This window comes from Lontra canadensis, unplaced genomic scaffold (assembly GCF_010015895.1).
Source record: "Lontra canadensis isolate GAN:19392208 unplaced genomic scaffold, GSC_riverotter_1.0 scaffold80, whole genome shotgun sequence".
Lineage (NCBI taxonomy): Eukaryota > Metazoa > Chordata > Mammalia > Carnivora > Mustelidae > Lontra > Lontra canadensis.
The window spans coordinates 8,760,771-8,788,628 of NW_022631074.1; the positions used below are offsets into that span (position 1 = coordinate 8,760,771).

A 27,858-nucleotide genomic window follows, 5' to 3' on the forward strand; every position below is an offset into this window, starting at 1 on the left:
AAATGGATTCAATGAAAAGGTTTAAAAATGTTAAATGATATTATAGTATTTTATCTTTATAGTTTTTAAGCAAAGAAGGTGGTGAATATTTGGGGTATCTACTCTTCTAAACTTTATTCTATAATATCTCAAATAATTTTGACTAATTAGTATATTAATTATGTATAAAGGTAATCCATACGGCTGATGTTTGAGCTTCTGCTATGTCTGCAGTATTGTCCCAGCACAATAGCATATATAAGAACCTTCTTTTAAGTAATTTACAATATAGTTCTTAAATGATATAAATAACAGGTATCAAAATGTGGAATACAGATTATAATTGCAATGGCAGATTACTTAAGAAGAGATGAATGTGTGTAAGTATTGCTGGGAATATCTTCTAACATATTTATATATACATATGTATGTGTATGTGGATATTTGTGTATATACATGATTATTCACATAATAACAAGGTATTGTCCCAAACAAAATTTGGGCTAAAGAATCAGAGAGACCTTGTTTGAAATCCTAGCTTGTTCATATAACTTTGAGTAACTGTTAAAGCCTTCCGTCTCCTTATTTGTAAAATGAAAATGTTGATACCTACATCATTGGATTTTTGAAAGACTTAAATAGAATAATGTTTGTAAACACCAATTTGTTGTGGACAAGAAATTGTGATTATTATATTAATTATCGACATGCTTGATAACTCTATAAAAAGAACATGTATGCTTTTCTTGTAGTAAAATTTTTATAGTGTATAACTCAGTAATTTTTGCATAGTTTTCTGCACCATTCAGCTACAGAAATGCCACAAATACATGACAGCGGGACATTCACAATTGTCAGATTGAAGAATGGATTATAAATTTGTTGCTAAGCCAGCAGAAGATATGGTTGTCAAACTTTACTGAGGTGTCAGAGTACTTGAGACTTAGAGCAATGATGAGTGAGTTTGTTCAAATCATGTTCAAATCATGCATGATGCAAGCCATTTTATGATGCATCTGTTCTTTAATTCTAGGTTGAAAGATAAAATGTCTTGCTTATTTTTTTCTATAAAATGAGGTTGTCACAAATGCATTTTTTATGACATAAAAGTTGTGAAATACATTTTTATTTCTAATGGCCTAAATAAAGATATACTTGTTTTGCTTCTAGGGAAAAAATATAAATGTCTAAGAAAACATAAAACCATTAGTTAGAATTGTACCTATCGATTAAATTCTACAAAAGAGTATTTTTTATTATGACATTTATTTATAATCCAAATATCATCACCAACTATTCTCTAAAAGTTGTGGTTCATTCCTTCACTGCTCTGGGTTACAGAATAGGTACATTCCAGATAATGAGCAACCAGTGTACTCTATGATGAGAATTCAGACTACAGACTAGAAGGGACTTGGGTCATAACTTTGGCTCTCCTACCATTTGACCTTAAGCAAGTCTTTCAGTTACTCAGTGTGTCATAAGAAAACATCCCCAAAATTTAATGCCTTAAAATAACAACTCTCATTTATTTTGCTTATAAATGTGAAATTTTGACAAAGTTCAGCAGAGGCAGCTCATCTCTGCTTCATGCAGCATCAGCTGAGGTGGTGACACAGGAGCCTGGAGAATCTACATTCCAGATAGCTCACTCACCTGGCTGGCAAGGTGGTGCCAATTGCCAGCTGGGAGCTCAGCCAGTGCTGTAGGCCAAGGGCCTCAGTTCTTTACCTGGACCTCTCCATGACTGCTTGGACTTCCTCCAGGCATGGAGGCTAGTTTCTAAACATAAGCATTCTGAAAGGAACAGCTCTATCACCGTTGATGACCTAGCTAGCCTAGGAAGTCATATAGACTCCCTGTAGTCACAAGCACACCCAGATTCAGGAGATGGGGAACATGGACCTGAACTCTTTATGGAAAGAGTGTCCGTGAGATATTGTCAGAAGGTTGGAGAGTGGGAGATATTGTTGAGGCCATTTTTGGAAAACACAGTCTGTCATAACAAGTTGCTTAATATCACTTAACTTCAGTTTCCTCATCTAAAGTAATAATATGTTAAGCATCTTTCTGATCACTTTACACATAGTAATTCATTAAATTCTCACAACACCCTCTTGAATTAGGTGCTATCACTTATCCCCATTTTTCAGACAAGGAAAATGATGCGTAGAAAAATAAGTTGAATGAAATGACTAGAGTTGGTAAAATACAGGAACAGAACTTGAGCCAAGTAATCTAGTTCCAAAGGCCACACTCTTTATTATCCTTTGTAACTGATTTTTATAAGAAAAACTAAAAAAAAAAAATATATGAAGTATTTTGCACAAATATCTGACTCATTCTGAATGCTTGATAACTACAAATGATTATGCTGTAGCTATTATTATACTATATCTTACAGTTAATCACTGGATGTTTTCTCTTTGGGATAGTATTTCTTATTCACTAAAGTACTTAAGGAGTATACAAGAAAGGAATATTGAAGAGAAAGTTAGAAACTGACATTACAGGGGCATCTGGGTGGCTCAGTGGGTTAAAGCCTCTGCCTTCAGCTCAGGTCATGATCCCAGGGTCCTGGGATCGAGCCTTGCATCCTGCTCTCTGCTCAGCAGGGAGCCTGCTTCCTCCTCTCTCTTCTTGCTCGCCTCTCTGCCTACTTGTGATCTCTGTCTGTCAAATAAATAAATAAAATCTTAAAAAAAAAAAAGAGACTGACATTATAGTTGGGTGTCTAGAAAAAAAAATAGTGAAATAAGAATAAGACTCTGATTAGGGAAAAATGTTAAATGGCATCTCATTTCAAAGTATCTGGAAATATGGAGATAGATGCAATAAACACATTTTTTATAAAAGTAGTGATAAGTATGAAGGAAATAGTATTAATAGTGTAGGCTTAAGATTAAAATATACCTGGAGGTAATAAATTAATTAAAAATCGCATTAGAAGATGTGTTAGAACACTGAAAAGATGATCTGTTATTTATAGGGAAAAAATGGTTAACTTTTAATATTGTGCCAGTATTATTACCAGATTGCTTTCAAAATGATAGTAAGTGGTAATATAAATAAAAATAGTGTCTAATCATAAAAACTGCTTATATAAATCTCTTGGTTTCCATACCTCCACTACCTTGCTCTCACACTAGAAACATCCTTAGAATTTTAAATTTGCATGTCACAACCTCAGACTACTGAAGTATTTCTGACTTCACTATCCAAGTAATGCCCTGTCCTTGACAATTATCCACCTCTTGAAGTAATGTGCCTTTTTCAAGTCATCTTTAATATATAAATTATGAGTCTATGAATGAGAAAAGTGGTGGAAGATAAAACTAAGATCTAATATGTCCACTTTATGCTTGTTATTGGCAACTTATGTGGATTTCTGAATATATCTCTTTTTTATAAGTTACTATGTCACATAGTAAAAAAAAAATAGTATTTAGTTTCTAGGTTCTTCTTTATCTAACTAAAAGTTCAAAACTTACTGCTAGTCTGAGACCTGAGTAATGGTCTTTTGGTTCAATCTTCAAAGTCTTTGGTATGTTAAGTTGAATCAAATCCCATATGTGCAGTTTGGGAGTAAACCCAGGAGTTCATAAACAAACCTACAGGGTTGATTTCTCGAGCTTCTCTCTCTCCATGTTCTTCCTAGTACTCTCTGGTTTACTATGGCTCCTCTTTTTAAAATTTCTTGGCAGGAAGGCTGGCTGAATATTTACTCTACTCAGTTGTGCACTTCATCAACTGGATATGCATCCAGGGCCAAGTGAGACAAGGACAGAGAGAAAAGAAATGCAGTTGGTGGGAGTTGACTCCACCCTCTCAGTACCGTAGCTTGAGTGAATGGAGAAGAAGTTTTCCCTTCTTAAGAATTTTGGCTCCTGTGGGCTTTCACTACTGACGGCCACCAGCCCCACCACTACCACATGATTACTTGAGGGGCAGGCAGGAGAAAACAGAGAAAAGAAAGAAAACTAAAGGAGGAAGGGATTTTCACATTCTCTCCTGAACATTAGTTCTATTTCTCACTTCCAGAATGAAGATGAGCAGTCTTGCCCTAGAGCTCTGTCTGTGACCTGGTGTCCACTTCCAAGTGTTCGGTCTGTTCAGTCCAGGCTCCAAGTGTTGGGGAAGGCAGGAGGGATGGAAGGAAGAGGATGGTCAACTCATCCCTAACTCATATTTTGATTTTCTCACATACCTGCTTCTGCTTACTTCTCAAAGCCTTTAAATATCTGCTGGGTGTGGTGTGCTCAGATTTTGTAGATAAGCAGGAAAAATAAGAACAGTTTGCTTATTCCATCCTTTTCAGAACCAAGGCCCCTTCCTCTGATTCTTTAGGATAGAAGGTCTGATGGTTTCTTAGGTCTGATGGTTTTTCTGTTTGTTTATTCAAAAGAGAGTCCTCTTTAAACATTTTTTTGATGAAAGTAAGAAATTAGAATTAGTAACAGAACAATTTTATATACATTATCTCATGAGAACTTTATAATGGTCTGCAAGAAAGGTTACGTTGAATATTTTGAAGCACAATGTACAAGTTTAATAGACTTGCATTTGATCTTGAAATTTTCCTTGGGTTGTTAGTAATAGATTATTCTGAAGAAACAAAATATTCATGGTTGTTGTTTAAACTTAGATTTTAGGTTTTTCTTTTCTTTTTATGTTTTAATTCCCTAATATTCCCTGCCTTCTCTGTTTACATGACAGCAAAACTTAATTTTCATAACTGTGGAACAGCTTCTAAGAAAACAGTGATGAGATTATCTATCCCAAGTTCTTAAATTCATGAATTCTAATGTTTTGAGAAATGATGCAGATCACATATTTTACTGATAAGTCATTCAGGTTTATCTAAACTTACAGACTATTGAACACCAATGAGGGAAAGGCAGTCAATTATATTAATATCAGTTAGTCTCTGTCGCATAGATGCAATTCAGTATTTCATCAAGTGGTGAGAACTGCATGATATGCCAACTGGGATTTCTTGTGGTCCTTTGTCTTAGAATTCTCTGATAATACAGATAAACCCACAAAACATTGCTACCAATGTATGCCTACCCATTCTATTTTTAAAATAAAGTTATGTACAGACAGGTTGTACTTTTCTTGATTTTGTTTTAGAAGAGACATTGTGTGTATATGTATATGTATGTGCCTCAAAGTACTTTCAAACTGTATTTCAGTAATACCCAGAGACTTAAATTTATAAGGGAAATTACATTGCAAAGTATGTATTTCATTAACATTAGTGGTAATTTAGTAACTATACTCATATTGAATGTTCCTTTAATACATGCTTTTGTAAAACTTATTTTGACCTTATAATATGTATTACATCTCTTAATACTGTTATTTTATTTTTTAAAAAGATTTTATTTTTATTTGAGGGGGGAGAGAGAGAGAGCGCGCACAAGTGAGACCACAAGACCACAAGAGCAGGGGGAGGGAGAAGTAGACTCCCCATTGAGCAGGATGCTATGTGAAGCTGGATGCAATGCAGGCTTAATCCCAGGACACTAGGATCATGACCTGAGCCAAAAGCAGTGACTTAACCAACTGAGCCATGCAGTTGCCCCTCTTACTGTTATTTTAAGCAAACATTTAGAGTTCCTCAAATTAGGAGCAGCGAGGCATCCAGCTCTTGATCTCAGGGTCATGAGTTTAAGCCCCATTGTGGGCTTGGAGTTTGCTTAAAAAAAATAGAGTAAAAAAAAAAGATAATATAGTTCCTCAAGTTATAAACATATTTTTGAAGTAGAAAACTATATTTTAACTTGGATTATTTATTATATGATTTTACAAGAATACTTATATATTTTACATTTTATAGATTATGATCATCAAATTACATTGCATTTGTAGTAACACTCTTGGTACCTTTACAAGTAGGTACATGGAAACATGAAAACAAATATTTAATAAATAATGGGTTGATTATAATTTGATTATTTTCAATAAAATGTATTCTAATTATATGATTAGAATTTTAGTAAAGTGTAAAATTTTTTGTTAAACATTGTTGCTGAACATATCAGCTTATTTCCATTCCCTCAGGATACTTCACCAGAATAAGTAAGGGAATATAGAAAGTCTGCAGTAACAAGGACAAAACAGGGGGTGAAAGTAGTAGAAAATACATCAGGTGAGAAAGATCAACATGTCAACAAAATTACAAACATTAAAAATCAGATAGAAGAGTGATAACTCACCTAGCAATGGAATTTGGTATGACTGTCTGCAGGGATAGAAGATGCTTTCACTTTGTGCTATTCTGTTGGGTATATACTGAGGAGTAGAATTGTTATTTCAGTAAATACTGCCAAACAGTTCTACAAAGTGGTAGCAACAGTTAAAACTTCTCCTGCGATATGAGAGTTCATATTGCTCTATCTCCTCACCAACACTTACTATTGTATCTTTTTCACCTTAGGTATTCTGGTAGATGGCAGTTGTATTGCACTACTGTGAAGTAAGTTTTTTAAAATATGTCTTTGAGAAACCAGCAGGTGAACTTAGATAGGAAAAGGACATTATAAAACAGTGAAATAGGGGTGCCTGGGTGGCTCAGTCCATTAAGTGTCTGCCTTTGGCTCAGGTCATGATCCCAGGGTCCTGGGATGGAGTCCCACATTGGGCTCCCTGCTCATCAGGAGTCTGCTTCTCCCTCTCCCTCTGCCACTCTCCCTGACTGTGTTTACTCTCAATCTCTCTCTCAAATAAAATTAAAAAAACAAAACAAAACAGTGAAATATGAATACAATTTGGAAAGTAAGAATTTAAGATGATTAAAATAGTCTGATTTTTACTTGCAGCCATGATATAGTAAATATATGAAAAAATCATTTTAAAATATATGAAATAAATCACAAATATATATGAAAAATATGTATGAAATACACAAAATATATGAAAAAATACATTTTAAGACAAAACATCAGATAATGAAAGACTGTGATCCCTGCCAGATGGTAAATAAAGGAGGAGAGTCCTACAACTGTTCCCACTTAGTGTCTTGAGAGAGTTTCAAGGCCATGGTGCCGGAAGGAGGGATCCTGACAGAAGCCAGCAGACTCCACCTGTGGATTGAGAAGACAGACCTGAAAGTCCATTTAGACTCAGGTATTCAGATGCACCAAAACAGAGTATGAAAGAGGAGAGGGCCTCTCTGACAGAGAACTCCAGAGAGCTGCCAAAGTTCTTCAGCCTATTCACCTGGGTTTGCTCATGAGCAAATAAACCAACAAAGGAGATTTAAATGAGATCATGAAAAGGATGCAATTATTAAAAAAAAAAAAAAAAAAGGGAAGAAAATGGAGCAACGAACAAATGGGAAAAGTGGGGGGAAAAAACATGAAGATAGACTTACGCCTAACCATATCAGTAATCACATTAAATGTAAATAGACTAAACACTCCAATTAAAAGAAGTTGTCAGATTGGACTTCGAAAAATAAATGCAAGACCCTGGTATGCTCTACCTGCAGGAAATGTACTTTACTTTTAATTGATTGAATTTTTTTAGAGAGGGAAAGAGAGAAGTGCAGAGAGAGACTCTTAAGCAGGCTCATGCTGGGGATGGAGCCAGACATGGGGTTTAGTCTCAAGACCCAGATGAATTCATGACCTGAGCTGAAATCAAGAGTCAGATGCTTATCTGACTGAGCCACCCAGATGCCCTAGAAATGTACTTTAAATATAAAAATGCAGGGGCACCTGGCTGACTCAGTAGAGCATCTGAATCTTGATCTCAAGGCTGTAAGTTCGAGTCCATGTTGGGTATAGAGATTTCTCATATCTTTAAGAAAAATTAAAATAAAGATCCAAATAGGTGAAAATAAAGGGACACAAGGAAACTTTTAGGGTTGATGGATCATGCACTATCTTGATTGTGGTTAAATATTCATAGTTGTACACATATGCCAAAACTTAACCAATTATATACTTTACATGCAGTTTTTTCATGCAAATTATACCTCATACCTTACTAAAACTGTTAAAAAATACTATGGTATGTGTGGTGTGGAGAATAGAAAGAAGTCTAAAATTTATGTAGCAGTGGGAGGTAAGTTTGAAAAAATAGGTGTGAGCTCAACTGTGAAGCAGTTTAAATGCTAAACTGAGTTTGGACTTTGTGCTAGATACCAGGTGTTAGCAAACATTTTCTATAAAGGGCCAGACAGTATACATTTTGAGCTTTGCAGGCCAAGAGTCAAAATCAATGTTACCATGTACCTATATAATCTTTTAAAAATCCAAAGACTATTCTTAGCTCACAAGCTGTACAAAACCAGGCAGTGGGCCAAATTTGGTCAAAGTACAACAGGTTGCCAACTACTACACTAGACAATAGACAGTAGCATGGTCATCTCTACCATTTAGAAATATAACTGGCAGTAGCTATGGTGTAGATTTGAGCAGGCAGAAAGCAGAGGCAAACAGATGAGATGAATGCAATGGTACAAGAAATGGTGGTTTAACATAATAATGTCCTAGTATTATGGATGGAAGCTAAAAAAATAGATTCATTATAGATCTTCTTTATCCATTCATCCATTGACAAATACTTAGGATGTTTCTGTATCTTGGCTATTGTGAATAACCCTGCAATAAACACAAGAGTTCAGATCTCTTTTTGATATCCTGCTTTCATTTCCTTTGGATAAATTCTCAGAAATGGGATTGCTGGTCATGTGGTAGTTCTATTACTCTTTTGAGGAACTAAACTGTTTTCCATAGCAGCTTAAACAAGTTATCTTCCCATCAACAATGCAGAGGAGTTCCTTTTTCTCTAAAACCCCTCTGACACTTTTTTTTCTGTCTCTCTGATAATAGACATTTTAATAAATATGAGGTAATACCTCATGGTTTTGATGTGCATTTTTGCTGATGATTAGTAAGGCTGAGCATATTTTCATGTGTCTGTTGGCCATTTGGATGTCTTTTTTTCGAAAAATGTCTATTCAGTTCCTATACCCACTTTTTAATCTAATTACTTCTTTTCTTGTTGATTGGGATTAATTCTTTATAAATTTTGAATATTAACATCTTATCATATAGATGGTTTGCAAATATGTTCTCCCATTTCATGGTTTGCCTTTTCATTTTGTTGATTGTTTCTTTTGTTGTGCGGAATCATTTAAGTTTAATGTAGTCCTATTTGTTGATTTTTGTTTTTGTTGTTTCTGCTTTTATTGTCATATCCAAAAAAAAAAAAAAAATCTTTGCCAAAACCAATGTCAAGGAGATTTTCTCTATGATTTCTTCTAGGAGTTTTATAGTTTCAGGTCTTATAGTTAAGTCTTTAAGCTATTTCAAGTTAAAATTTTGTGAGTGGTGCAGAGTAGGGATCCAATTTCGTTCTTCTGCTTGCCACTCTCTAGTTTTCCCAGTCACATTTATTGAAAAGACTATCCTATCCCTATCACATATTATTGGCTCCCTTATCAAATATTAGTTGACCATATATGAAAGAGTTTATTTCTAGTCTCTCTGTTCTGTTCCATCTGTCTGTGAGTCTGTCTGTTCTTGTGTCAGTACGTTACTGCTTTGATGACTGTGACTTTTAGGATAGTTTGAAATCAGGGAGTGTAATGCTTCCAGCTTTTTCTTTCTCAGAATTGCGTTAGCTATTCAGGGTTTTTTGTAGTTCCATACACATTTTGGGATTTTTTTTTTTTTTTTTTTTGGTGAAAAAATCTCACTGGAATTTGGATAGGGATTGTGTTGACTTTATAGATGGATTTAGGCCGTATGGACATTTTAAAAATAAATTCTTCTGATGCACGAGCATGAGCATGGGATATTTATTCATTTACGTCTTCTTCAATTTCTTTCACCAAAGTTTATAATTTTCCCTATACGGATCTTTCAATTCTTGGTTGAATTTATTCCTATGTATTTTATTATTTTTGATGCTATTATGAATGGGATTGTTGTCTTTATTTATTTTTTATGCATAAAATCAATATAAAATTGATAGGAAAATGTGTATAATGATAGTAATAAGTACAATTTTAATATTGCTAATAAACAGCTCTTACAAATTAATAGAAACAGCAAACAAGGATATAAAAGGCAGTGCATAAATGAGTATAAACAAATGGCCAATAAAAATGTGCAACATTACTGGTAATCCAGAAACTTCAATTAAAGTAACAATGATATTTAACTTCACATATTTTCAAAAAGTAAAATATGAATCATATTAATTATAAGGATTAGTGGGGTACTAAGTTTAGGACGCTCTTTTACATTGTTATGAGATTTTAGGAATGAAACACGGAAATATGTGTTAAGAAAATAATAAACATACCCTAATTCAGAGTTCCCACTGTTGGGAACCGATGTCAACATTATTACAAGGATGTTTACTGTAGCATACTTTAGAAAGGTGTTCTCTCAACTGGGAGATTGTTGATAGAAATACTATAAGCACGTTATAAAGAATTAACTCATGACCATTGAGCTGGAGATATTTTCATTGTATAGTAGTAATAGAGAACAAAAGTCTCTACTATATAGATATTGTCCCAATGTTGTGAAATTAACAATGATAAATTCTTGTGATCATACATATAAGTACACATACCTACCAATTAATGTGTTGGCATTTTAGGGAAGTCATTTTTGAAGAAAAAGATGGAAGAAAAGGTAGATAAGACCAAATTTTTAAATGATATTTTAAAATAAATGTCCATACAGAGTATACATGTTATGATCTCATTTATGTATCATAAATGTGGGGTTTTTTTAAATATTTTATTGATTTACTTGAGAGAATGGGAGAGAGAGAGAATACAGAGGGGAAGGGAGAAGCACATTCCCTGCAAAGCAGGGAGCCAGATGTGGGGCTCATTCCCAGGACCCTGAGATCATGACCTGAACAAAAGGCAGCTGCTTAAACCACTGAGCCACCCATGCACCCCTTGTAAATGTTTTAATATGGAAATAAGTAGGTACTTTAAAAAAAGAATCATTGTAGAAAATGAAAGTTTCAACTGAACATCTATGTTCAAATAGCTTTTCCTAAAAGAAACAAATTACCAATCACTGCATCAGATAATCTTTAACTTTCTAACAGTATTTTGTGCAGTATTGACATACATTGGAAAATATTCTTATCTTATGCAGGGTAGTTTGGTTTTGGAAATGAAGTTTACATTCCCAAAAATAGATAAGTAAAGAAGTAATAGAGAAGAAAAAGAAAACAATGTAAAAGTTCTCAACATGTAGGTATTGATATCTCATTTGTAACATAAATACAAACAAAATCTACAATCACTAACTGAATAGATATATAGGATACATTTAGAAATTTAGTAATTTCATACTAGACATTAGTGAATTATTTACTCATTCACTCATTAAATTTTTAAGGAGGTGTAAAGAGGAAAGATATACTTGAATATGCTAAGTATTAAAGATATATACCCATATCTGACTTATGGCAGTTCCAAGAAACTGAGGTGATAAATGTGACAAGATAGTTATAATCTCATACGATTCAAGCTAAAAGAGAGGTGTATGAGGTAGACCATTAATGTGTGCTACATAAAGAGAATGTGACTACCTAGAACATTGGCTTTCTAACATTTTTAACAGCATAATCCTATGTTTTGAAATGAAATATTATACTAAACTTTAATATTAAAATAAGGTAATGTTTTAACAATCTAAATGTATTTTATAAGTTCAACGCTTTAAGATTTTTGAAAGCAATTTTGATGTGTACATAGACATTTCAAATCAGAGATAAGGCTGAGAGCTGCGGTACCAATATTTAATTCATATTTGCATTTTTTGTGGTAGCCAAAATATTCAAATTCATGATCATTTCAACTGGAAGTTTTTTTTTTTTTTCTAATAGCCAGCTCACCTTAAGATATTAGAATAATTACTACTGAGTTGCAACTGAATCTCTTTCAAAATCTTTATTCAGGGTTTCCATCCCTTAATAGTAATTCAGCAAGCCAAAAACAAAACCCATAAATTTATAGTAAGATGAATTATGCTATGCTCAGAACATACATTGAGTAGAAATGCATAATCTTCTGCAGGAACTTAATTAGCAAAGTACTCACACTCTGTCCAATTCAGTGAAAAAAAAAAAAGTATTGAACACTTACTCGATGATAATCACTATTACCAGCCTGCCCTTGAGGACCTTACAGTCATTAAACAAGTAATGGCCAAGGTGTTGCTGAAAAAGTAACAAAGAGGATGCAACCACCATAGGTTAACCCTCGAGCTGGACCCAGGGAGCTGAAGGCTCCTCAACCCCTTTCCTGTCCTTGGACTCTATGATCTGCCTATCATCCCCATAATGGGAGCGCTTTTCAAGGACAGAACCTTGAGAGAGTAAGATGCTATTGAGACCATCTGGACGGTATACATGACTCATCCCATTTAAGGCCTCTATATAAACTTTTAAGATTCTGGAGGGTAGGTGCAGAGAGCTGTTTATCTTACAACTGCCCAGAACGAGCTTCCTATGTCAATTCCCCTGCTTATGAAACCTGTCACCTACCAATCTGGATTGGCCTGCCTCTTCCGTCTCCCCCTGCATTTCATGCACAGCACTAGTTTGCAAACCAACAAGTATGCTATTGTTTTGAGAAGTCACAGGTGCTTAGAGAACCTATTCTAGAAAGTCAGGAAGAAGTGGGACCTGAAAGAGGGCTAGGAGTTAGCAAGGTGATTGGGTCATGGGGTGGGATGGAGAAGAGATTAATAGGAGAAAAGGCTCAAGAAGAAGAAAGATCACGATAGATTCATAGAAATTAAAGGAGACTGTCAGCAAGTCATTCGTTCATTCACTGAATACTGGGGAAGGACCAAATAATGCCTGGTGCTGGTCTAGGCACTGGAAATACACCTCAGTAAACAAAAGAAACAAAAATCTCTGGCCTAACAGAGCATACATTTTAGAAGGAAGTAGCTTAAAAAGTTAAACATACCATGTGTCAGATGTTAAGTTCTTTGCAGATAGGAAAAAGAGTGGAGGGTAATATAAAACACTGTGGTAGGATGTAGCAGGAGGTGCAGTTTTAAAAAGGGAATCAGGCTTCATTAATACAATAGCATTGTTACAAAGACCTGATCTAAGGGAGGGAGCAAATCATACAGAGAGGTGAGTAAGAGCAAGTGATAAAGGCTCAGTAACAGGAGCATGATTTCATGCAAGACTCTGAGGGAGGCCAGTGTGGCTGGAGCAGAGGACCTGACGGAAAAAGAGTTGATGAAAAGCAGAGTCACAGGGAAGGGAAAGGGAGCAAAATTATGCGATGTCTAGTAGACAATTAATAGGGCAATGGCTTTGCTCTAGGAGAAATGGAAAGCCACCGGAAGCTTGGAGCCAGGTGATAATGTGATCTCATATAAGTTCTGAAAGGATCAGAACTGGGTTGAAAATAGACTGTAGAGGGGCAAAGCCTTAATCAAGGGGGTGTGAGAGGGAAGCAGCTTCATGTGATGTGGTTAGAGCTGCAGGCTGGGTCAAACCACAGGGGAGCTTGTAATCCAATTGGTTTTAAACTTTAACATAGAGATGGTGGAAAGTCATCAAAGTTTTTTCAGCAGGGAGATATAATGAAGAGATTTCTGTGTTCAAAACTGCACTATTCAGTGTGGTAGCTCATAGCTGCATATAAAGTGAGTAGGCACTTGAAATCCGGTTAGTTTGAATTGAGATGTCCAGTGAATGTAAGATACATATCAAATTAATTAGTACAAAATATTTAGTACAAAAACCCCAAATAAGGTAAAATATTTCAAGAGCTAGTTTATATGTTGAAAAGATAATATTTTGGTTATACTATGTTAAATAAAATATTTTATTAAAGGGGCCCCTGAGTGGCTCAGTGGGTTAAGCCTCTGCCTTAGGCCTAGGTCATGATCTCAGGGTCTTGGGATCGAGCCCCGCATTGGGCTCTCTGCTCAGCAGGGTGCCTGCTTCCCTCTCTCTCTCTCTCTCTCTCTCTCTGCCTGCCTTTCTGCCTACTTGTGATCTCTCTGTCAAATTAATAAAAAATATATATATATACATATATAATTAAAATTAATTTCACCTCTTTTTAATTTTTTAATGTGGCTCCTACAAAAATTGAAATGACATATATATATAATTATATTTTAGTTTTAGTACTATCCTATATATAGTACATATATACTTCTCTCTCTATATATATAGATAAGATATAGAGATGTATATATAGATATATATATAGATATATAATAATTATATATATATTAGTTTTTAGTACTATTGGACAGAGCTGGTTTAGAAGATACTCCTGTTTACAGAATAAAGTAGGCAAGATTGGGTGCTGAGACCATTTAGCAGCCTGATCTCTAGAACGGTTTGAATATCACTAAGCTATTCTAAGTATTTTAAGAGTTGCTTTAAGCACTCTAAAATTCTAAAAGAAGGTGAAATATTAGCTGAAAACATTTCAGATAAAAAATTATTTAAATTTTTGTTTTTTAGTTACCAGAGAAAATAAAAGTTGACAGTGTTTTGCTGCACAAAATGAAGTTATTGGCAGGCTACTTTACATGCTAAACAGTGTTTATGACTGAGATCTGAATGACTGATAACAGAAAGGAGTCAATATTTACAGCTCTTGTTTATGGGTCTTATAGGTTTTATATCTGCACATATGATAAACTTTAGTATAGTCCTATAGTGTTCACATTACTAATTAATTTATTTCAAAAGGTAATTATAATATTTAAATTATATTTTAAATAATATTGGAATATGCAGAATGCAAGCTCCCCATTTAAATTTGCACATTCTCTATAAACTGTGTGGCTTATTAGAGTTATAAATATTGTAATAGATGAACTCAAGACATGATTAAATTTCTAGTTGAGTTCAACATTTAGAATTACTTGCCAAAGTATTATAATTGTATTATATGGAATATAATTAGTTACTTTAAACTTCATAATTAAGTAGAAGATATTTACTTAATTGACAAAATATATATGTTATATTTAGTAAGTATTTTATAACACATTGTCTTTTAACTACTATAGCATAAGATTACATTTAGAAATTTATGTATTTTTTAAAGAATATTTTATTTGTGAAAATTTTAGGGGTTGAGTATATATTATTTATGTACTCTGAATTTTGACAGGCTTAAAGAGCTATTTGATGATACAGTGTTTTTACTAATTAGTCATATAATATTAATTTATCAGCAAGTTAAAGAGACTGGTTGATATTTATGTATCACCACTAATAGCTTCATTGATAGTAAATAACCACGTTTTTAAAAGTAATTTTACTGTACAGAATTGATTATAACTTCTCTTGAATTACTAGGTCATTATTTTTTTCAGTTTAATTTAACTTAATTTTTTTTTCAGTGATCCAAAATTCATTGTTTATGCACCACACCCAGCGCTCCATAGAATACATGCCCTCCATAATGCCCACCACCAGGCTCACCCAACTCCCCACACCCCTCCCCTCCAAAACCCTCAGTTTGTTTCTCAGAGTCCACAGTCTCTCATGGTTTGTCTCCCCCTCCAATTTCCCCCAATTCACTTCTCCTCTCCCTCTCCCCATGTCCTCTGTGTTATTCCTTATGCTCCACAAGTAAGTGAAACCATATAATTGACTCTCTCTGCTTGACTTATTTCACTCAGCATAATCTCTTCCAGTCCCGTCCATGTTGGTACAAAAGTTGGGTATTCATATAAAGCATTTTTATAAAAGCAAATGGTCAAAAATAACCCAGTCATTGCATGTGTCTACATGCACATGTGTATGTGTTTGTGCATTTGTGCATATATGTGCACTCACCTCTTATAGTTTATGCCTCCTAGAGGCCGAGTCAGTGGTACATAGTATACTACTGGTATCAATCATATTGCAGTCATTTAGAGCTGTAGGAACATATCTTAAAATATGTACCTAGGAAAAGACAAATAGTTATTTTATTGGGACTCATTTAATTAAGATTCCAATTTCCCTTAAAATTTCTTTCTTTCCTGCATATATAATCAGGAGACTTATCAGGAGGTTATTCTTTATTATTGTTAGTTATTGTATATTTTTAAATAGAGCATTTTGAGGGGGCACCCGGGTGGCTCAATCAGTTAAGTGTCTACCTTCAGCTCAGGTCATGATCCCAGGGTCCAGAGATCAAGTCCCGTATCGGGCTCCCTGCTCACTGGGAACCTGCTTCTCTCTCTTTCCCTGCTCGTGCTCTCTCTCACTAGCTGTGTCTCTCTCTCAGATAAATAATAAATAAAATCTTTTAAAAAATGGAGCATTTTGTGAAAATGTGTTAGATTAAAAGAAGTAGTTTGTTAAAACATTTTTAACATAATGTATGTTACTGGAAAATTATTCTACTTTTATTTTGTATATGTGTTAATTTAGAAAATGGTCAGTAGTGGTTTTTGAGACTAGAAACAACTACCCCCTCAACATTTAAGACCTTGAATGCATATTTAGCATAGGATCATTTTTTGTAGATCTTCCTTTCCTGTGAAAAAGTTTCCTAAGAATGACAACATGGGTTTAAGCAAAGAGAAAATGCAGCCTAATAAAATATATCATCATGTAACTTTTATTATTTACATTTTATTTTCATGATTTTTTGTGAAAATTTGGTTGTTTACAATTTTCATGGTTCTTGCCATATACAATTTTCATGATTCTTGCCAATAAGCAAAAAATATATATTTACTTAATATTCTATCTACTTTTGAAATTAATTCAAAATTTTAAATGAATGTGTTTCAATATAATAAACAGAAAAAATTGCCATAAAAATAAAAATAAACTGATTAAAAAAAGCAATGTTATCAAACTATAGGTAGATCTTGCTAAAATCTCTGAACCTAAGGCCAACTTACATTTTGTTAAAAAAAAAAAAAAAATTCACCAATAGGACAGATGTTAAGGTATACCAGCACCACACTGGGACTTTCTCCTTCAGTTCTTAGAAGGACTGAGGGAAAAATGCAATGCAAATATATTTTACACAGTGTGATTCAATGTTACTTAATGCTATCTCCTAGAACTACACAAAATCATTTCCCTTACTTCCAGGGAGGGGCATCTCCACACTCTGGTAATCAGCTATTTTGTGTACGCATATTTCAGGTATGCTATCCAAAATTAGCAACCTGAGCCTAAATATGACATCACCATTATGTTACTGATTTTGAATAACTAATTTCATTAATATTAACATATATTGACTTTTCTGTATATGTGTGACACTGAACTCTGAGATCAAAATGTGTATCAATTAAAATATGTTGTATGTGTACAAGTAAAATAACGCAAGCAATAATAGCAATAAAAGTATTTTTTCCTGTTTTTACAGCTTGCAGACCAGGATTCTATAAAGCATTTGCCGGGAACACAAAATGTTCTAAATGCCCTCCCCACAGTTTAACCTATAAAGAAGCAACTTCTGTCTGTCAGTGTGAAAAGGGTTACTTCCGAGCTGAAAAAGACCCACCTTCCATGGCATGTACCAGTAAGTCTCTGCATTTTGCATTTGTAAACCCTGTTTTCAACCCTTTGGTCTCTTCATTCTAAATTGCTTTAAAAAGTAAATATGCAAAATTCTGTCGCAACCATGTATTTGACTTTGAAAACAGTGAAGAAAAAAGTTTCTCTTTCTCTCAACATAGTTACTTTTCATCTGCTTGCAAAGGAGGTGCCTATTCTTCAAAATTCACGTTTATCCAGGAGATTAAAATCTCAGCACTGGTGTGAGGCCCTGGAAATTTTTCCGAACCATAATCTGTCCTTAGGAAGTTAAAGTAGTGTAAGGCTACCTAAGAATTTATAAATAAAACTTGTTCTTTGCTTCACCCTTGTCCATTTTAAGGCACATCAATTTAGGAACACCAAGTTTAGTGTGGGGGAGCTTCCAGATGGAACTTTAAAAGTCATTGTGCTGTTGTTTGCAGAAAAAGTTCTAGTTTTCCTTGACATTTGTCTTTAAAGGAAAGTGTTTTTGAGTTTGCCCGCATTTCACCTTTCACTTTCCAACTTTTGGGTTGGAATCAGTAGATATTAAATTTAAATGTGAAGGTCATTTAAATTCATGCATCAAGAATTATAAATTATCTGTACTCTTTTATTATAAAATACTATGAATTATCCGTACATTTAAAAAGTAAAAGTGAATCTATTAATGCATTGCTAAGCTATGCAAAAGTAAAATGTCACCTCTTAGGTAGCTATAAAAGTCTTGTTAATACGTAAATAATATACTACAGTGAAAATTTGCCCTTCTGTTTGATGAATTAGGGCCAAACTATTGCTTGTCTTCTGTAATTCCATAAAGGCAAAAACAGATTGAGAGTTATGTAATGTTGCATATTCCTTAGAGACAATGGTGATGTCCCATTTCTTGTAAATGATGCAGCCTATAGATTTATCTGCATTACTACAGACTTTAATATAAAATAGTTTTATAGAATACGATTAATAAAAATACAACACATTCATTAGTAGATGTAACTTTTGTTTTCTGATTGTAAATGCTGAGTGACCATTTTCTTCAGAAAGTTCCAGCCTGGGAAATTATTACCTGGCATTTTTTTCATTGGGAAAATATTTTAAGTTAATAAATAGAGAAGGAAATTTTGAAATATAATTTCTCACCTAGTTATGTAGAGTTTTTAACAGGAAGACCTTGTTGTTACCACATATATGTAATCCTTCTTCAATGGTTACTATATACTATTACATTACATTGTGAACAGCTTACTCCAGTTTAGGTAAATGGTGGTATTTCAAATGGCTACAGTACTGCTAGGAAAGTATTTCTCAAAATCTGTATCAGAAACTGAGTACAACTTCTGAAGTAAGTGATCAGGAATTTTTCTTTTTATTTTCTTACGTGGCCATAAATAGACAATTGACAAATTGAAGGAATAAATTGGTTCCCATCAATCTAACCCTTCAGTGACGTAGCAGGGTAGGCATGCAGTTCTTTGGAGTGAGGGTCTGGTTAAGGAAATAAATAGTGAATGCAACAAAGTCCACAAACCTGATAAACTAGTCAGTCATTGAATCAGATATGTGTATTTATCAGCTTAATGTTTTATGTTTTTTTGGATTTTTCTTTCCTCTAAAAAAAATTCCTTTTTTATACTTCATATTATAAATTTTTTTTATCTTTTGTTTTAATTTTATTTTAATCAATATATATAATTTACCAGGGAACTCTAATTTTCTCTCTGGCCTTTCACCATCTTTATTAATCTCTCGTTCATGGCTGATTTTTATTTTAATTCCAGTATAGTTCACATACAGTGTTATATTAGTTGCAGGTGCACAATATGTTGACTCAACAATTCCACACATCATCCCATGCTCATCACTAGCCTGCAGCTGTACTAAACAGAGGCAGAGAAAGTTTTGATTCTGATCATAGTTGGGCAGTTTTAGGCAGAAAATAGCATATTGTGTTGCCATCAAATACTGAAAGATAAAACCCTCCTTAAAAAAAAAGGTGAAAACTTTGGTGAGATCTCCTTAGTCCAGCCTCAGGAGGTCCCCCTCTCAAGGTTTTTCTGTGCTACTTTCTTAAGAACTTCTGTCGTGTTTTAACAAAACTTACCATAGTGTATTGTAAGTTAACCATCTTTTAGAGTCAAATTATTTGAGTACGAGTTTTGGTGTTAGTGCTTAATAGCTATGTAACTTTGGGCAAATTGTTTGACCTCTCTCAGCCTCAGTTAACCCATACATAGTGATAATAACAGCATATATCTCATTCTGTAGCTACTATGATTAAATAAATTAATTTTTAAAAAGTTCCAAGAACAATACCTATCACATAGTAGGTGCTACATAAATATTTGTTTAACACAGAAAGCTATTCTCCTGTGATTCATTTTGAAATGGTTTTTGATCAGCAGGTATTCAAACTGTTATAACTTTTGGGGGGGTTAAATTGAGTTTTTGATTGATTGATTGATTGATTGATTTGAGAGAAAGACAGAGATAGCAAGAGAGAGCACACATGCGACAGAGCACAAGCAGAGAGGAGAGGACCCTGGGATCATGTCCTGAACCTAAGGGAGATGCTTAACTGACTGAGCCCCCCCAGGCACCCCCACTTTATGGTTGATACTTCTATACTGAGCTCATGGCTCCCATCATCTATGTTCTTATAAACTGAAAAAAATAATATACTGAATTGTTTACATTTTCACAAAGTATTTTAAGTCTTGCACCTCTATTACCTGAGATGAGGTTTTCCAAATTATACTCTGACTAGGGTGAGGGACCCTAGCAGTTATTATAAAATGCAGAAAAAGTAAGGACCATAAACTCCAAAGTATCATTGCCCCTAAAAATTGGAAAATGAGATGATTGGGAAAGAAAAATCAGAAAAGTTACAAGTGAGGAGGTCACTGAACAATTAGACTTAAAAGGACCAGGGTAACTTCACCGGGATAATAGAACTTTTGAGGTCAAGAATCAAACAAGCAGTCAGTCTTTTCTGTCTTTCATTAACCACAAATAAGTGTCAAATTTTAATAGATAATATGCTCTCTTAACTTCTAGACCATGTATCTATGAATTAGCCATTCTTTATCACCTTTGTTCCAATAGTGTGTTATCTAACGCTCAGAATCTGGGTCAGTTAGCAGTCAGTGCTATCACTTCCTGGTGGTTTTGTCAGTCTTAACATTTTGAAACTGCTTTCAGAGAATCTTCCAGGAATTTAAAAAGAGGCAGTTTCTTTCCTTAATATCAGGGGCAGAGAGATTTTGAATGTATGAGTTTAAAAGAAAGTGAACGACTAAAATATCAGAAATGACAAACCAGGACATTTGACTAGTCAATGGCCTAGTAGGGAAAGATTTTATATATAGGGATAGCATGTGATCATATAATTGATATGATTTTAAGGACCCCAAGAATCTTCCCCTGCTTCTTAGCGCCATCATCAAAATAATAATAAACACCCTTAAAAATATAATTTTACTATTAAGAGTTTTATGATTTCTTTGGGTTTCCACTGTAAAGATAGGTATCTTTTTATTTTATAATCTTGAAATATATCATATATAAGATTTATTCACATAAAAATCTTTATTAAGATTTTATTCTTTTAGAGCAGTTTGAGATTCACAAACAAAATCAAGAGAAAATACAGAGAAGTCCCATATACCTCCTTGCTCCCTGATATGCACAGCTTCCCCCATTATTAACATCCCCCATCCGAGTGGTACTTTTGTACAACTGATGAATCTGCATTTGCATGTTACAATCACCTAAATTCCACAGTTTACACCGGGGTTCACTCTAATTAGAATGGTTCACACCCCATTCTGTGGGATTGTATAGGGCATGTATGCATCATTATAGCATCATACAGAGTATTTTCACTCCCCTGGAATTCCTCTGTGCCCTACTAATCTCTGCCAACCACTTATATTTTTACTGTCTCCATACTCTTCCCTTTTACAGAATGTCATATAGTTGGAATCCTGAAGTATACAGACTTTCAGATTGGCTTCTTTCACTTAGTAATATGCATTTAAGATTACTCCGTGTCTTTTCATGGCTGGATAGCTCATTTCTTTTTAGTGCTGAATAATATTCTATTGTCTGTATGTACCGCAGTTTACTTATCTATTTACCTATTGAAGGACAACTTGATTGCTTCCCAGTTTTGACAGGAATAAGCTGCTATAAACATGCCATGTGTAGATTTCCTACGGACATAAGTTTTCAATTCTTTTGGGTACGTACCAAGGAGGATGATTACTGGATCATACAGTAAAAGTATGTTTAATTTTGTTAAGAAACTACCATTTTGCATTCCCACCAATAAAGAACGAGAGTTCCTATTGCTCCACATCCTCACCATCATTTGGTGTTGTCAGTGTTCTGGACTTTGGCCCTTTCTAATAGGTGTATAGTAGAATCTCATTGTTTTTTGTTTGTTTGTTTGTTTGTTTGTTTTTGTTTTTAATTTTATTTTTTATAAACATATATTTTTTTTCCCCCAGGGGTACAGGTCTGTGAATCTCCAGGTTTACACACTTCACAGCACTCACCATAGCACATACCCTACCCAATGTCCATAACCCCACCCCCCTTCTCCCAAACCCCCTCTCCCCAGCAACCCTCAGTTTGTTTTGTGAGATTAAGAGTCACTTATGGTTTGTCTCCCTCCCAATCCCAACTTGTTTCATTTACTCTTCTCCTACCCCATTAACCCCCCATGTTGCATCTCCACTCCCTCATATCAGGGAGATCATATGATAGTTGTCTTTCTCTGATTGACTTATTTCGCTAAGCATGATACCCTCTAGTTCCATCCACGTTGTCGCAAATGGCAAGATTTCATTTCTTTTGATGGCTGCATAGTATTCCATTGTAAATATATACCACATCTTCTTTATCCATTCGTCTGTTGATGGACATCTAGGTTCTTTCCATAGTTTGGCTATTGTAGACATTGCTGCTATAAACATTCGGGTGCACGTGACCCTTCGGATCACTACGTTTGTATCTTTAGGGTAAATACCCAATAGTGCAATTGCTGGGTCATAGGGTAGTTCTATTTTCAACATTTTGAGGAACCTCCATGCTGTTTTCCAGAGTGGTTGCACCAGCTTGCATTCCCACCAACAGTGTAGGAGGGTTCCCCTTTCTCCGCATCCTCGCCAGCATCTGTCATTTCCTGACTTGTTAATTTTAGCCATTCTGACTGGTGTGAGGTGGTATCTCATTCTGGTTTTTATTTGTATTTCCCTGATGCCGAGTGATATGGAGCACTTTTTCATGTGTCTGTTGGCCATCTGGATGTCTTCTTTGCAGAAATGTCTGTTCATGTCTTCTGCCCATTTCTTGATTGGATTATTTGTTCTTTGGGTGTTGAGTTTGCTAAGTTCCTTATAGATTCTGGACACTAGCCCTTTATCTGATATGTCATTTGCAAATATCTTCTCCCATTCTGTCAGTTGTCTTTTGGTTTTGTTAACTGTTTCCTTTGCTGTGCAAAAGCTTTTGATCTTGATAAAATCCCAATAGTTCATTTTTGCCCTTGCTTCCCTTGCCTTTGGCGATGTTCCTAGGAAGATGTTGCTGTGGCTGAGGTCGAAGAGGTTGCTGCCTGTGTTCTCCTCAAGGATTTTGATGGATTCCTTTCTCACATTGAGAAATGTGTGTGGTGTAAGGAAGTGATTTTTGTGTGTGGTGTAAGGAAATGATCCAATTTCATTTTTCTGCATGTGGCTATCCAATTTTCCCAACACCATTTATTGAAGAGGCTGTCTTTTTTCCATTGGACATTCTTTCCTGCTTTGTCAAAGATTAGTTGACCATAGAGTTGAGGGTCTATTTCTGGGCTCTCTATTTTGTTCTATTGATCTATGTGTCTGTTTTTGTGCCAGGACCCTGCTGTCTTGATGATGACAGCTTTGTAATAGAGCTTGAAGTCCGGAATTGTGATGCCACCAACTTTGGCTTTCTTTTTCAATATTCCTTTGGCTATTCGAGGTCTTTTCTGGTTCCATATAAATTTTAGGATTATTTGTTCCATTTCTTTGAAAAAAATGGATGGTACTTTGATAGGAATTGCATTAAATGTGTAGATTGCTTTAGGTAGCATAGACATTTTCACAATATTTATTCTTCCAATCCAGGAGCATGGAACATTTTTCCATTTCTTTGTGTCTTCCTCAATTTCTTTCATGAGTACTTTATAGTTTTCTGAGTATAGATTCTTAGCCTCTTTGGTTAGGTTTATTCCTAGGTATCTTATAGTTTTGGGTGCAATTGTAAATGGGATGGACTCCTTAATTTCTCTTTCTTCTGTCTTGTTGTTGGTGTAGAGAAATGTAACTGATTTCTGTGCATTGATTTTATATCCTGACACTTTACTGAATTCCTGTACAAGTTCTAGCAGTTTTGGAGTGGAGTCTTTTGGGTTTTCCACATAGAGTATCATATCATCTGCGAAGAGTGATAGTTTGACTTCTTCTTTGCCGATTTGGTTGCCTTTAATTTCTTTTTGTTGTCTGATTGCTGAGGCTAGGACTTCTAGTACTATGTTGAATAGCAGTGGTGATAACGGACATCCCTGACGTGTTCCTGACCTTAGCGGAAAAGCTTTCAGTTTTTCTCCATTGAGAATGATATTTGCGATGGGTTTTTCATAGATGGCTTTGATAATATTGAGGTATGTGCCCTCTATCCCTACACTTTGAAGAGTTTTGATCAGGAAGGGATGCTGTACTTTGTCAAATGCTTTTTCAGCATCTATGGAGAGTATCATATGGTTCCTGTTCTTTCTTTTATTAATGTGTTGTATCACATTGATTGATTTGCGGATGTTGAACCAACCTTGCAGCCCTGGAATAAATCCCACTTGGTCGTGGTGAATAATCCTTTTAATGTACTTTTGAATCCTATTGGCTAGTATTTTGGTGAGAATTTTTGCATCTGTGTTCATCAAGGATATTGGTCTGTAGTTCTCTTTTTTGATGGGATCCTTGTCTGGTTTTGGGATCAACGTGATGCTGGCCTCATAAAATGAGTTTGGAAGTTTTCCTTCCATTTCTATTTTTTGGAACAGTTTCAGGAGAATAGGAATTAGTTCTTCCTTAAATGTTTGGTAGAATTTCCCCGGGAAGCCGTCTGGCCCTGGGCTTTTGTTTGTTTGGAGATTTTTGATGACTGTTTCAATCTCCTTACTGGTTATGGGTCTGTTCAGGCTTTCTATTTCTTCCTGGTTGAGTTGTGGTAGTTTATATGTCTCTAGGAATGCATCCATTTCTTCCAGATTGTCAAATTTGTTGGCATAGAGTTGCTCATAATATGTTCTTATGATTGTCTGTATTTCTTTGGTGTTAGTTGTGATCTCTCCTCCTTCATTCATGATTTTATTTATTTGGGTCCTTTCTCTTTTCTTTTTGATAAGTCTGGCCAGGGGTTTATCAATCTTATTAATTCTTTCAAAGAACCAGCTCCTAGTTTCGTTGATTTGTTCTATTGTTTTTTTGGTTTCTATTTCATTGATTTCTGCTCTGATCTTTATGACTTCTCTTCTGCTGGGTTTAGGGTTTCTTTCCTGTTCTTTCTTTCTCCAGCTCCTTTAGGTGTAGGGTTAGGTTGTGTACCTGAGACCTTTCTTGTTTCTTGAAAAAGGCTTGTACCGCTATATATTTTCCTCTCAGGACTGCCTTTGTTGTGTCCCACAGATTTTGAACCGTTGTATTTTCATTATAATTTGTTTCCATGAATTTTTTCAATTCTTCTTTAATTTCCTGGTTGACCCATTCATTCTTTAGAAGGATGCTGTTTAGTAGCCATGTATTTGGGTTCTTTCCAAATTTCCTCTTGTGATTGAGTTCTAGCTTCAGAGCATTGTGGTCTGAAAATATGCAGGGAATGATCCCAATCTTTTGATACCAGTTGAGACCTGATTTAGAACCAAGGATGTGATCTATTCTGGAGAATGTTCCATGGGCACTAGAGAAGAATGTGTATTCTGTTGCTTTGGGATGAAATGTTCTGAATAGATCTGTGATGTCCATCTGGTCCAGTGTGTCATTGAAGGCCTTTATTTCCTTGTTGATCTTTTGCTTGGATGATCTGTCCATTTCCGTGAGGGGAGTGTTAAAGTCCCCTACTATTATTGTATTATTGTTGATGTGTTTCTTTGATTTTGTTATCAATTGGTTTATATAGTTGGCTGCTCCCACGTTAGGGGCATAGATATTTAAAATTGTTAGATCTTCTTGTTGGACAGATCCTTTGAGTATGATATAGTGTCCTTCTTCATCTCTTATTATAGTCTTTGGTTTAAAATCTAATTGATCTGATATAAGGATTACCACTCCTGCTTTCTTCTGGTGTCCATTAGCATGGTAAATTCTTTTCCACCCCCTCACTTTAAATCTGGAGGTGTCTTTGGGTTTAAAATGAGTTTCCTGTAGGCAACCTATAGATGGGTTTTGTTTTTTTATCCATTCTGATACCCTGTGTCTTTTGATTGGGGCATTTAGCCCATTAACATTCAGGGTAACTATTGAGAGATATGAATTTAGTGGCATTGTATTGCCTGTAAGGTGACTGTTAGTGTATATTGTCTCTGTTCCTTTCTGATCTACTACTTTTAGGGTCTCTCTTTTTTAGAGGACCCCTTTCAATATTTCCTGTAGAGCTGGTTTGGTGTTTGCAAATTCTTTCAGTTTTTGTTTGTCCTGGAAGCTTTTAATCTCTCCTATTTTCAATGATAGCCTAGCTGGATATAGTATTCTTGGCTGCATGTTTTTCTCGTTTAGTACTCTGAATATATCATGCCAGCTCTTTCTGGCCTGCCAGGTCTCTGTGGATAAGTCTGCTGCCAATCTAATATTTTTACCATTGTATGTTACAGACTTCTTGTCCCGGGCTGCTTTCAGGATTTTCTCTTTGTCACTAAGACTTGTAAATTTGACTATTAGGTGACAGGGTGTGGACCTATTCTTATTGATATTGAGTGGGGTTCTCTGAACCTCCTGGATTTTAATGCTTGTTCCCTTTGTCATATTGGGGAAATTCTCTCCAATAATTCTCTCCAATATACCTTCTGCTCCCCTCTCTCTTTCTTCTTCTTCTGGAATCCCAATTATTCTAATGTTGTTTCGTCTTATGGTGTCACTTATCTCTCGAATTCTGCCCTCGTGGTCCAGTAGTTGTTTGTCCCTCTTTTGCTCAGCTTCTTTATTCTCTGTCATTTGGTCTTCTATATCGCTAATTCTTTCTTCTGCCTCATTTATCCTAGCAGTGAGAGCCTCCATTTTTGATTGCACCTCATTAATAGCATTTTTTATTTCAACTTGGTTAGATTTTAGTTCTTTTATTTCTCCAGAAAGGGCTTTTATATCTCTGGAGAGGGTTTCTCTAATATCTTCCATGCCTTTTTCGAGCCCGGCTAGAACCTTGAGAATCGTCATTCTGAACTCTAGATCTGACATATTACCAATGTCTGTATTGATTAGGTCCCTAGCATTCAGTACTGCCTCTTGTTCTTTTTTTGTGGTGAATTTTTCTGCCTTGTCATTTTGTCCAGATAAGAGTATATGAAGGAACAAGTAAAATACTAAAAGGGTGGCAACAACCCCAGGAAAATATGCTTTAGCCAAATCAGAAGAGATCCCAAATCGTGAGCGGTGGGGGGAAGGGGATAAAAAGAGGTTCAGAAAGAAAAAAAAAAAAAAAAAAAAGGAAAAAAGAAACAAATAAAAAAAGAAAACCAATAATGAAAAAATATAAAAATTAAAAATATATATATATTAGATAAACGAGTTAAAAATGTTAAAAAAGAAAAGAGTAAAAGTTAAAAAAATTTAGCAGAAGAAGAGAAAAAAAATTGAAAAAGAAAAAAAATTAAATTAACTGCAAGGCTAAAGAATCATGGGGAGAAAGCCATGAGTTCCGTGGTTTGCTTTCTCCTCCTCTGAAATTCCGCGGCTCTCCTTGGTATTGAAACTGCACTCCTCGTAAGTGAACTTGGTCCTGGCTGGGTTTCTTGTTGATCTTCTGGGGGAGGGGCCTGTTGTAGTGATTCTCAAGTGTCTTTGCCCCAGGCGGAGTTGCACCGCCCTTACCAGGGGCTGGGCTGAGTAATCCGCTCGGGTTTGCTTTCGGGAGCTTTTGTTCCCTGAGCGCTTTCGGTAGAGTTCCGGAGGACGGGAATGAAGATGGCGGCCTCCCAGTCTCCGGCCTGGAGGAGCCGAGAGCCCGGGGCCCCACTCCTCAGTGCGCCCTCAGAGAACAGCGCCCAATTACTCCCGTCTGCCTGGCCTCCAGCCGTGCTCCGAGCTCACCGAGCCTGCGACTGGTTCAAGGTAAGCCATAGCTGTGAGCTCA

General features: G+C 35.3%; 1 protein-coding gene across 5 annotated transcripts in view; it reads left to right on the forward strand.

The window, feature by feature from the left end:
• Window positions 1-27,858, forward strand: part of EPHA6 (EPH receptor A6) — an 835,383-nt gene that overhangs the window by 367,918 nt on the left and 439,607 nt on the right. For all 5 annotated transcript variants that reach the window (XR_004385536.1, XM_032882241.1, XM_032882242.1 and 2 more), the window contains one exon: window positions 17,342-17,497. Coding sequence is in view for 4 of the 5 variants with exons in the window: in XM_032882241.1 (XP_032738132.1) it covers window positions 17,342-17,497 (156 nt within the window). In the remaining variant the exon portion in view is untranslated. The remainder of the gene's footprint in view (window positions 1-17,341; window positions 17,498-27,858) is intronic.